This window comes from Cucurbita moschata, unplaced genomic scaffold (genome assembly GCF_002738365.1).
Source record: "Cucurbita moschata cultivar Rifu unplaced genomic scaffold, Cmos_1.0 Cmo_Scf00074, whole genome shotgun sequence".
NCBI lineage: Eukaryota > Viridiplantae > Streptophyta > Magnoliopsida > Cucurbitales > Cucurbitaceae > Cucurbita > Cucurbita moschata.
Window position 1 is genome coordinate 768,372 of NW_019268590.1, and position 13,142 is coordinate 781,513.

Genomic DNA, 13,142 nt, shown 5'->3' on the forward strand with positions numbered 1-13,142 from the left:
TTTTTTTTTTTTTTTTTTTTCTTTTGTAAGTTTTCACTTATACTAATGACTTAGTGCACCATTTCTCATAGGAAAAACTTCACCTTCTTAGAGTGATTTTCCTTTCCATATTGTCTTCGCTAGTGGGTTTTATGGCTTCTACCTTTTCCTCCATTATCCATCATAAAAAATTTAGTGGAGAAGACCCCATCTACACTAAGAAACCATTTCAATGAGTCTACTTCTTGGGACAGCACAATTGGGGCGAGGTCAAGACTTAATTCGGCTCATTCTTCCTTATTCTTTAGGTTCCTACGAAGATATAGGTCCTAGAATTTATTGACATCTATTCATGTTTCTTTGATCGTGGCCATTATGCAATGAGAGAGTCTATACAAAAGAAAATATCACGAAGCTAGCATGGTGTTGTCAATCCATGGATCATTCCAAAAAGATGTATTTCCTCCATCACCCACTCTATGGCTAATGTGGCTAGTGATGAGATTTTAGTGCTTTTTTATGTACTTCCATGGCCCCTTTGTAGAAGATGGAGGACCGATTTGTACATGATGTAGGAGTGTATTTAGCCTTTATAAGATTTCTACACAAGGCAGTTCCTTCCTGATAATATCTCCATATCCATTTGACAAGGAGGACTCTATTCTTCTCCTTCATCGAATATAGGCCAATACCTCCCTAGACAAGATGTGAACCTTCATTCCAAAGATAGTTTCTTAATAATATTTCTATTCTCATAGTCACTTTGTGAGGCATTTTGAATAAAGACATGTAGTAAGTAGGAAGGTTAGACAATGTGGCTTGTATTAGGTTGAGTTGTCGAGCTTTAAAAGTGTGTAACATGACCATGTTGATTACCTTCTTCCTATTTTTTCAATGACGGTTTTCCAAAAGGAGAAGAAATTAGGGCTCCCATTTAAGGGCAATCCCATGTACATATTCGGTCCTTCACCTTTTTTACAACCATATTTGTTGACAATGTTGTCAATGTCCTCTATCCTAATATTGATGCCCATGATTCTGTTTTTTTATTTTTATTTTTTTTTTTATTTTTTTTTTTTTTGAGGTTGATGTTTTATCTCTAGAACCTTTCAAAGGTTTCCACTATATCAAACATGATTTTGTGGAGGAGATATTTGAAGAGAACTGTGTCATCCGCAAACTACAAGTGGTTGAGCCTTTGTTATCAACATGGAAGCCCTTTATCTGGCCTTCATATTTGGTCTTGGTGAGTAAGCGGGTAAGGCAATCGATTACTATTATGAAAAGAAAAGGGGATAATGGATCCCCTTGTCGAAAGAATTTCCATGATGGTACTCTTTCATTTCTTTGAAGCCATAATGTAATGGGAAAATATGGAATTTATGTCACCCTCCTCAAGCCATGGTTTTTTATACTTTTTTCTCCAATATTGCTGTCAAAAAGATGAGTTCTACTTTAATGAGCTTCTTATGTGTATGTTGAACCAATGTGATAGGTCCAATTTCCTTTCTGTTCTATTTCTTGATGACTTCTTTTAGCCCTTTGAGTTAGTTAATGAATTCGTGTCCCAGCCATCTACGGAGGCATGTACTCTTCCATTAGTATTCTACTGTGAGCAAGAAATTAATAATCCAGCCACATATTCACAAAACAAAAAGGGCAAGGTGCCTTATTTGATGCAACCCATGGAAAGTACAATAGGATAATGTTTCGATGTGGGTCTATTCAGCCTTCGAACACAAGCATTACTAAATTCTCCTAGGAGACCTTTGGTAGCCAAAAATCTGTTAATGATCATGGTGGGCGATGGTTTGTTGTTCGACCAAGTATAAATACCATTACTAAGGAAAATATCAATGAGTACAACTTCTCTTATGAAAGTAACATCTCAATATCCAACGGTTGAAAGAGAGATTTTTTATTTTAATCCAACCTCCATATGAAGGAACCACTAGGTTGTTCAAGTGTTCCTCATCTGACCATGATTCTATTTTCAACCGAAAGCTTCCCACATTTTGCCAATCATTTTTGTTACAAGTAAAGAAACCTACTCCTTTGTCATGCAATGGAGGATTGCCTTGTCCACCCTGAAAGGAATTAGATCATGGAAATCGTTGGTTGTAGAAGCATTTCTGAGTAATGGTCACCACTGTATCCCATAGGATAGGGATGGTGGAGAGGGGAACCTTTGCAATGACGGTCTTGCCCTTTTTGTTGAGGATCAATGGTACGTTTCTATATTTGCCTCTAGATTTTCAGGCCTTTGTGATGGTTTGTTAATGATGGGTTGTGAGGGTTGGAGAAAATATTTATTGTTCTGCTTTCGAATCCGAAGTTGATTGGGTTTTTAATGAATGAAGAAGGATCATTTTCAATGAGGTTGAGAAAAGTTGTCCATCCTTTTCATTTTTCACCCACTAGAATAAAAAATTTATTAAGACCATCATTTCCATGGAGTGAGATAATTCACATAGTGCCCTTCTTGTTAGTGGGTTGCTCTATCCAAATGGTTTGTTCTAAAAAAAATGTTTCTCTGGGAAGAAATTTTGGTTCAGTGGAGTCAACGGCAGGGGTTGATCAAATGATGCCATTAGAAAGAGTCCCATTTTAGAAATATGAAAAAAAATTGCCTCTGATGATCTCAGATAGCTTTATTCCTGTTCCCCTATATTTGTCATCTAGCTCAATTGAATAAGTCACCTTGAGTTTCCTCAATCATACATCATTTGGCAGCAAGAACTTAGTAGTTCTACTAGTAGACCCTCCATCCATCATTTCAGTATGCCCTGCTCTTGAGAGTGCCTGTCCCATGTCTCTACTTTATTTAAGAACAAAACTTCATAATGAGAAGAACCAAAGACTAAACAAGGGAAATTTATCAAAAAAGGAATGCCAATGAAAAAGGCCAAAGGGAAAAAAACTAACAAACAACACAATTACAGGAAAGGGCTCCTATTCTGCCTTTCCCTTCATTTCCTTCTTGTTCGTTGACCCTATTACTTTAGGCTCCTCAAATATGAGCTAACACCTCTTCCTTCTTTAAACAACTAATTCAACTGCTCCCAATAGATTCTTGCGCACTATCTTTTCCTCAAGTGCATTTAATCTTGTTTCCATCTCTTTTTCCTTTTAAGGAAATAGAATTTTATTGATGAAATGAAAAATTATTAAAAGAGTACCAACTTATTATAACGTAACCAAAAACTGAAAAAAGTACACTAATTCTGAACCCAATGACCTTGAGTGAGCACTGATTTTAGTGTAAAAAAAACAACTACGATTAACTTTCAAATAACGATCTAACTTTAGGTATTGCAAAAATTTGACAGCAACTGCTCCACTTCCCTCCTACCCCTCCCCCTCCTAAGCACTAGCTAAAGGATCGCTCTTACTTCAGCACTCTCGGTTGCAAATTACAAATAGACCTCTCATATTTCAGAGTCCTAACTATTTAACAGATGCACCCTCCACCCTTCCTGCTATATACTTTCACAATTGGAGCTCGATTATAATACTAATACATGCTACTGCAACTTATGATAATACTACCCATAAAAAACATAAATCAAATTTTCAAGGATATATTTTAACAGTATATACCTAATGCTCGGTTGAACATTCGCAAAGAACTGTAAAGCACTAACTGCTGAGGGAACATCTTGCATCTGGATAAGAGCCTGAGTTCATGATAAAATGACAAAACGATGAATATTCTACTTTAGCTCAAATATAGGACAACATCAGACGTCACTGTATCAGAGTTAAATGAAACCTGATTTTTAGCACGAAGCATCACAAGCTTAGTTATGACACCAAATGGCTGGAATAACTGAAGCAAATCATTCTGCAAGAATGTAAAAGGAGTCAACAGATATAAAAAGTCGGGAGAGATGGGAGAATGTGCAAAGATACACATTAATTCATTAATAATACAAATAAAAGTTGAATTGCAGACATTACAATAAAGAGCCACCCTCAAAATAGATCTCTTTGAAATATTACCTTTGATCAACAAAAAAAAAAAAAAAATTATATATATATTTGAGGTAATATTTGCTTTGCTAGAAAATGATTATATATTCTTGGATATCCAAAGATTGTAACAGGATTATTGCATTTATTTCTGATAAACACAGACAAAATTTTGCCATGAGCTTCCCAACACTTACTCACTCCTGAATAATTGGTTTTGTACCATTCGCTAAGGAAAAAGTACATCGATACTATGTTAGCCAAACCAATACCCAATGCACCAAGTATGCTAACCTAACACAATCATATATCAATTTATGGTCTACTTTAAGCAACAAAGCAACGTTCAACTATTTTTGAAAGAAGAAATAAGTTCTCATTGTTTGATGGAAAGAAATAAAATGCTGAAGGATACAAATAGAAATATCAAACTATTTATCATGATGTAGCGTACGTTAAGTATAATTAGGAGTTATTTGGTAATTTTGTCTGAATTTATTAATAATGATAGTTAGTTTAGTTGGTTTCAGTTAATCTCTCACATTTATATACTTCTGAACATTAGTAAATGTTTTGGTTGAGATTTTTGATGATTTCTTTCTTTTGATTCATTGCATCAATTTTGGAATCAAACCCCAGGTTTTGTGTCAATTTAAGAAAATAGAGAAATTAGAGAAGCAAATGGAGATTTTCAATTTAAATATTATGGTTTTCCGAGAAACCATGAGCCTAAAAATGGATTTTACAAATTTATTGTTTTTCGGAAGTCTAATAACCTACTGCCTTGAGTGTCAGTTCAACCTTTGGGATCGTTGGTGGAGTTCATTCGAGGTTTGTGGGGCATGAATTGAAGATGAGATACCTACGATGAAGAAGGTACTTCTGAATCCTTGTGAGATTCAATCTCTAATTGTCTTTGTAATTATGATCTTGGCATTGTTCTTTTGAAATGGAGTCGATTTATGTAGGTCGGGTTGGACTCCCTTTTCTTTGTAGAGACTTGTCTTTTGAATGCTCTTGTATTCTTTCATTCTTTTAATGAAAGAATGGTTCTTTAACAAAAAAATGGATGTAAATTACATCAAGAGCAATCATAATTTCAAGGTAACTTAGCCTCAAGTGAAGCATAGACCAGCCATTATCTTGGTTATAAACAATCGTAAGACATCCAACATGGCATTTGCCATGGCAATAGCTCATCTACCAATACACATTTGCAGAGATGATTCAAAATTAAAAAATTATCAATTGAATTTGAAGTTGCGAGAGAGAGAGAATGAGAACGGACCTCGGATATTTCATGACCAACATTTCGGACGTGAATAACTTTTGATGGTTCAGTCATCCTGAACTGCTTGCAGCAAAATAAAAAACGAAACCCAAGTTAGTATTACCAAAGGTTCGGCAATCCCAGTTGTTCAAAGCAAAACAGTTCTCTGAGATTGAACTAATTGAAAACAAAAAAAACAAAAACAAAAGTGCATATTCTGCTACATTGCATGCTTAAAACCCAAAACAAAAAATTGACCACTCAAAACCGAAAGCCGAAAACACCCAAAAAGAATTGAAAACAAAAAATCCAAATCAGAGCACCACAAAAGAGCTCACAATTCAACCAATGAAAAGAGAGAAAAAAAAAAACCCTAGACTACTTCGTCGACTCAACAAGCACAGCAAAAACCCCCCAAAAAAAGAGTAGATTAAAACAAACAACACTTCGATTTTCTGGTGCTCAAAGTATCTTCAAAGTAACAAGCAAACAGATAAATTGAAGGAAATGAAGAACAAGCTTGCCTGTGAGAGAGAGCGAGAGAGAGAGAGAGAGGCGAAAATGGAAGAGAAGGGAATGAGGGGGACTCAGAGGCAACGGCAGAGATCGAGCGCCTCCATATTGCTGCTACGGTTGCCCTATGCTTCGAACCCCACTGGATTTATGGTACACCCTCACCCCTTCCCTTTCTCTCTTTTAGTGGGTCCCTCCTTTATCCATCCATGTCATCCAGTCTTGCCCGTTCGTTAAATACAAGTTTCTTAACTAAATGCTCTTGCTATCCGCAATCCCGTGCTCATGACACACCGCATGCATTAGGTCTCATAATTTCCAATCATACTACATGGTTATGATACACGTCATATTTTATTTTTTTCATGATATAACTTTTTTAAGAGAAATACATCTGTGTACGTGACATATATTTCATTATTGTCATACATGGCTCACCAATGTCTCATAGGCATGATCGTGAACATGGTTACATAACATATATGAACTAGCATACTGGAAATACATGCATCACATTGCACTCATCAACATAGTTATAACATATCAAATATTATAAAATAATGCGTAAATAGTTCACAGGGTATGTATCATTCATACAATACTCAATTCATCCAATCTAGCTCGAAGGCATTCCAATAATAAGTGCACTTACCTTGTTGGCCTAAGACGAAGTCGTTAACTTTTTTGAGTCAATGTTCATTTAATCTTGTTCTCGATGTCTGATAATGAAGATGAGGTTTAATGTAACACCCCAAAGTGAAAGAAATTAACTTCAATAAGAATAAGTCACCCATATAAGACCCAAATGATCCAATGAGAGGAACTAAGACATTTAAGCAAGCTCAAGGAACCTAAGAAGTAATTTTACAAAGGGCAACCAAAAAGACGAAAAGGGGTGGTTTTACAAAGGGCAAATTGACCTGCAAAGGAAGAAGAATTTTTAGAATATTTTTTAGATTTGTCCAGAAAAAAATAAAATATTCCGGAAATGACAAAGTACCAAAATACCTAAAATATGGATAATTACGAAAATGCCCTTGGCCCCTAATCAAAACTTCCATGCGTGACCTTCTACACAAAATCTATTGGATCTCCTTCAAAATTGGACATCATTTAGAAAGTTCATAGATCATCATATCCAACTGTCAGAATTCAAATTAAAAGTCTGTAGCTTGGTGATCGGTGAGGATATTTCAGACCCTAAAAAAACTCAATCTCCAAATCATTATGGAAGCTTCAACGTGGGTGTAGGCTTCCTCTATAAAGTCTGAAGTTTGGGCAATATTATGAAACAAAAATCGAGTTGAATCAAGCTCCCAATCACAAGCAATAAGCATTTAGATTTTGGGTCTCCTACTCTTAGATTTCTTCCAAATTTGAGAGCAATTCTCCACCCTTTCCCTTCAAACTTGTTCCCATAGCTTCTACAAATATTCAATTTGGCCAGAAATTGTGGACGAAGCATTTATTTTCTTAATTGAAACATCCTCCAACCCCTTTAAGTTTCTCCATTCTAAAATCTTCCAGCACCAACACAAACATTTTCTTTCAAAAAGATACAACCTCAATCATGAGAGAAACATAGAGATTTTTGGAGAAGGAGCCGAGGGTTTATGTTAGCGAAGATCTGAGTTTTGGTGAGGTATTTAGTGATTTAAGGGTAGGGGAGTGAGTAACTACGTTATAGGAACGAGGGGTGAACAAACGACGATAGAATCATGCCGGTAACGGTGTCAGAGTCATTGGCATTTCGTCGAAAGGCGAAGAGGGAAAAAACTAGGGTTTCGGTCTGCGTTTCGGGTGAGGAAGACGAACCGATGGGTCTCGATTTTGGGTTGCATTCTCGAGTTGCTCTCGTTGTCGCCTTGGTTGTGGCCTAATTCCAACGGCCCAGTCATTGCGGCCCAAGCCCAACACATACGTAGGAATCTAGTGGGCCACGCACCGACCCAACACTCACGCCCCAACCCGAATGTCAACTCACGTGCTCTCTTTGCTCAGCACATGACCAACACGTGCCCTAATTCAACCGTGGCTCAGCTTCAGCTCGCACGATGGCTTGCTTCGACTCGGCTCCTCATTTCGTTTAGCTCGGCTTCTTGACTTAGGCGGCTTGGTATACAAATAATATACGGTTTCCTAGGTTTTCGACCCTCCTAAAGCCAGTTTTTACCTCACTCCTATTCACCCAAGTTTAATTAGCTTTAGTGCTTATATTGGAATTAATTATGCTTAATTAGGTTAAGATATTATTAGGCCCTAAATGTGTCATATGAATTGTTATAGGTGAGAATTAGACGTTGGAATATAGTTTCGAAGCAACTATCATTAGTGACTTCAGCCAAGACCAACCAAGTAAGCGGCCTTATTGTTGGAGTTAGATCATCGATTGATGTATGATGGTGCATGCCCTGTAGCTTCTACATGAACCATATTATATGTGTAACGCTTATGTTATGTGATGCTTATTTGTTCTTTGTATTGTCATGAGATGTATGCCACGCATGCATGTATATCCATTACACTATTTTTACGAACGAAGTGAAATGTCACGTATGAAATGTAATGTCTTACATGTAAAGTTTGTGATGGATTATGAGATGTTTGTCATGCGTACATGTTGCATACATGAATTATGTCATGAATGAAAAGAGAAAGGAAATGAAACAAATATTATGTTGTGAATGTAAATCATGGGACCTCATGCATGTATGTATGTCATGTGTATCGGGATATTTTATCATTATGTTATGATATTACGGACGCGTACGTATGATATTTATGTTCACCATGAAATCATGTGGGCATTTTATTTTTTGTGGCATCCGGGGACATGTAATGCGTTGTGCTCGATCAAGTCAAGCCCAAGGGGTACGTATACGAGCCCGCCTAATGGGCCTATGTGCGTGTACGTGGGCCATGTATGGAGAAGTACCATGCATCCAATCCTGCCCAACATTGGAAAGGGCCAAAGGTTATACTATGTTTATAAAAGATAGTTCTCACTCATGTATTGTGTGTGTTTGCATATTTAACCCCAACAGTAGGGTGACTTACTGAGTATTTTATAAAATACTCAAGTCACGTGCTACCCTTAAATTTTCAGGTAAAGCTCAAGCTCCTATGCACGGATGACGGTGAACGCTGGGAAGGTCATGGAAGTCAAAATAAAGCATGATATTTTAATTAGTAGTTGATAGGTGGCATTGAATTTCAATTAGTAGTTGTTAGGTGTCTTATGCCCGTTTGATTTATATTTAAAACTATGTTATGTTTAGTTTCGTGTTTTGAATTGAATATGTAAGTCCATGGCTTTATTTGAAAGGTATTTGTTATGAATTTTCGCATATATGACCTAAGCATGCATAGGTTGACATCACTAATTAGGTTAAGAAAATTAGGAGCGTTACAAAGAGTGCCAACAAACCATTCCCCCAATCCAATCCTCCATTGAAGAACTTTAAAGTAAGCTTTAAAATCCACTCTGAGCTTATACACAAATTCTTCGATCCAGACCAATCCCTATCAGTTTCTACATCTGAAAGGAACATTTCCATAGAAGACAATGAAGAGAAATAACCTCAAGAATGTGCTCAATGGAAGGAAATCCGTTTCAGTTAGAATTTGGCGGTAAGTATCGAATTCCTATCTATGGTCCATTTTCATTCAAATTTAGAATTCCTTTAGGGTCAGCGGATCAAATTGAGTAACTTTGGTGAAGGAATCGAGAGCTAAAACGTTGTAGAACGAGCTGCCCAATAAAAGAAAATTTTAAGTTTTCGGGCGAGTTGCAAACTGAGGACAATTTTTCAAAATTAAGTGTTGGATCGGTATGACAACCCGAGAAGGGGTGAATAGGGTTTTAACGATAAAAGTATTTAAATGTGATTAATTTTTCTAATTATGAAACTTTTTACAAATGAGTAGGAGATGACTCCAACAAAATAATTGAAGTCAAAATAATTCAAGTTAAAATAGTTTTACGGTGGTTTGGTTAAACTCGACCTACTCCACTCCCCAAGCGCCTCTTGGGAATTTGAATAAACAACTTTCTCAACTCTTTCCACGAATCAGAGTCAAACTACTACACCGCTCTTTTTACGAGTTCAAGAGCAAACTCAATCCTTTCCACGACCCAGGATCAAACCGGTACAAGTATTTGAATTTGATAGTAACATACCACAACTCTCTCCAAGAGTAGATTTACAATTTGAAACACTCACAACTATTTTCTCACCCTACAATAAAAAATAAGATTTACAATTTGAAGCACTCACAACTATTTTCTCACCCTACAATAAAAAATCTCTCTCAAGAATAGGATGAATAAAAATAAAATTGGAAGCTTGAGAGATCAACAATGGAGACTTTAAATAAATGAAGATCGGAGATTTTATAGAAGTTGTGTGTTAAAAATGTGGGAAAGTTGATGAGTTTATATAGGGGAGAAAAGTGGTAAAATGTAGGAGTTAATATGGATCATTGATTGTGTTAGGAATAATAGAAGGTGGAGATTAAAAGTAAATAAATAAGAAAATTTTCTAAATTCATTTATTTAATTTTTTTAATATAAAAATAATAAAAACCAAGGTGAAAAACAGCCTAATAACAAATTAAAAATTTATTATAAATATAATGATATAATAATAATAAAAAGTTATGTAAATAACGATTAAATTAAAATTTTAAAATTTATTATAAATATTATAATATAATAATAATAAAAGGTAGGTGAGTAACCACCAAAAATTTAAAATATAATAATATAATAATATAATAATACAATATAATAATAATAATAATCGACGTAAGTAATGGTTAGATTCAAATTTATATTTTGTAAAAATAATTTTATTTAGAAATATAATAATAAGAAAAACTCACCCTTTTCGTACTCTTCCAAAATTATAAGTGTCATACTTTGATTTGTTCTCATCATTTTGATTTAGCTGTCACATCATAACGTCACGTATGTTGTCTTGATTGTAATTTCTTTATTTTAGCGAGAGATTGAAAAGTCGTTGAAATTATTATTCTTAACCTTATACGGTAGACCGTTCAAAATACTGAAAATAGTTAATAATTAAAAGTAGTTTGTTATCATCAAAACATCAATTAATTAATTAATTAATTAAAATGAGATCAAGGGTTAAAAAGCTAACATTAAGGTTTCACGCTCAAAGATGTTTCTCCAAACCAATTCCTTTAACTTGAGGGAAAGATAAGGAAGAGGTTCCTTGAAGAAAGAGGACCTTGAAAATCCCTAGAATCGGTGGCCCAATAAAGAATCCCCTGTTTTGAGCTCCAACGAGAGCATATTATGGATGAATTTTGGAGGCGAATATCTTATGCTACAATACACAAGAAGATATGAAATCAATCATTAGCTCTTTCTTGTAACACCATCCTTAAGTTTCATGAAGAAATCGAGGGAAGAAATGTTGTAAATGGAGCTGTAGAAGACGAGTTTTAGATGGCAGCACAATACAAAACACGTGTCTTCTACCCGTCCAAAGGAAGAAGACGATGACGTGGCCGGTTTAGTTGAACTAGCCATGTCAAACTACAATCCAACCTTTCCTCGATTTTTCTCAATTTTAAACCTCTTCTATACCTGTTCTCATAAAAAGAAAAAAAATTATAGTTCCAGAACCTAGACATAATAAGGAATCTGAGGAAGAAAATTTGAAGTAATTATGATACCGAAACTCGAGAACGAATGATATGAACCAAGAGACATCATTCATACAATATACTTCAATGAAGATGTGAAGAAAATGTTGTCAAAATTATCAAAAGAGGTTGCAATTCATGTCACATTGAGAGGAATGAAGTTTGATGGTTATAAATTTTGGGTGGGTTACAATTTAAAGTAATTTATTGTTATTGTATTTTAAGACATTTTATTTACTTTAGGTTACATTTACCTAATGGCTAATTATGGTCATTAAGTATGAATGTTACAACTTTTGGAATGCCTCTAATAGTTTCATTTTGAGGCTATATAAAGCCATGTATGTTGTATTTGTAAGGAAGACTTGGAAGATATATTAAAAGAAGCATTTGTGCTTTTATTTAGCCAATGGCTAAGATTATTTGCAACTCTATGTAGTTTAGGTTGCATGTAGAATCATTGAAGTTAGACATGATCGATCTTGCTTCTGGAGTGATTCGAATCTCAAACAAAGTGTTTTTGGCTTGAGATATTCGATCTACAAGGTAATCCGAATCTTATTCCCCTTGTAGTTGATTCCTTATCTTATCATTGAGATATTCGATCTACAAGGTAATCCGAATCTTATTCCCCTTGTAGTTGATTCCTTATCTTATCATTTGGTATCAGAGCTTCAGGCTCAAGATCGGATATATGTTTCCTTTGCATTTTTTTTTTCAATTTGATTTTTTTTACTTTCATCTTTTTAGATTTTAATCGACCCAGAGTTCAAAATTCAATCTTTGCTCTATTCAAAATTTTGAGAGGTGAGATTGAGAGCTTCATTTGTGTAAATGAGTGCAAACAGAGTGGCCTGAAAAAAAAAATCCTTGAGTGTATACACATGAGAGATTGTTGTGAGGGCCTTTGTATTTCCATATCTTATGTTTTGCAGCAAAGTTTCACAAATAGATTCGAGGACGAATCCTCTTGAAGAAGTGGAGAATGATATGAACCAAGAGACATCATTCATACAATATACTTTAATGAAGATGTGAAGAAAATGTTGTCAAAATTATCAAAAGAGGTTGCAATTCATGTCACATTGAGAGGAATGAAGTTTGATGGTTATAAATTTTGGGTGGGTTACAATTTAAAGTAATTTATTGTTATTGTATTTTAAGACATTTTATTTACTTTAGGTTACATTTACCTAATGGCTAATTATGGTCATTAAGTATGAATGTTACAACTTTTGGAATGCCTCTAATAGTTTCATTTTGAGGCTATATAAAGCCATGTATGTTGTATTTGTAAGGAAGACTTGGAAGATATATTAAAAGAAGCATTTGTGCTTTTATTTAGCCAATGGCTAAGATTATTTGCAACTCTATGTAGTTTAGGTTGCATGTAGAATCATTGAAGCTAGACATGATCGATCTTGCTTCTGGAGTGATTCGAATCTCAAACAAAGTGTTTTTGGCTTGAGATATTCGATCTACAAGGTAATCCGAATCTTATTCCCCTTGTAGTTGATTCCTTATCGTATCAACGAAGGTCTCGAACGTCAACAATGAGGTAAGTAGCCATCTGGGACTTTTCTTAAGAAATACTCATAGGAATCACTTAGATTTTTGTATGAGCATTAAACCATTATGAATTAAGGAAATATGAAAGAAAAACACCAAGAACCGTGAGTTAAAGCCTTAAACCGATCAAATTGCCTGGAATTTAAGTAATGTTAAAATAACTCAC

At 35.0% G+C, this 13,142-nt stretch overlaps 1 protein-coding gene across 2 annotated transcripts in view; it reads right to left on the reverse strand.

The window, feature by feature from the left end:
* Positions 1 to 5,871, reverse strand: part of LOC111438417 (polypyrimidine tract-binding protein homolog 3) — an 11,026-nt gene extending 5,155 nt beyond the window's left edge. For both annotated transcript variants that reach the window (XM_023076331.1, XM_023076329.1), the window contains exons 1-4: positions 5,746 to 5,871; positions 5,240 to 5,302; positions 3,752 to 3,823; positions 3,580 to 3,656 (exon numbers count right to left, since the gene is read on the reverse strand). In XM_023076331.1, coding sequence (XP_022932099.1) covers positions 3,580 to 3,656; positions 3,752 to 3,823; positions 5,240 to 5,296 — 206 coding nt within the window. In that variant the 5' untranslated portion in view covers positions 5,297 to 5,302; positions 5,746 to 5,871. The remainder of the gene's footprint in view (positions 1 to 3,579; positions 3,657 to 3,751; positions 3,824 to 5,239; positions 5,303 to 5,745) is intronic.
* Positions 5,872 to 13,142: the final 7,271 nt, after the last annotated feature.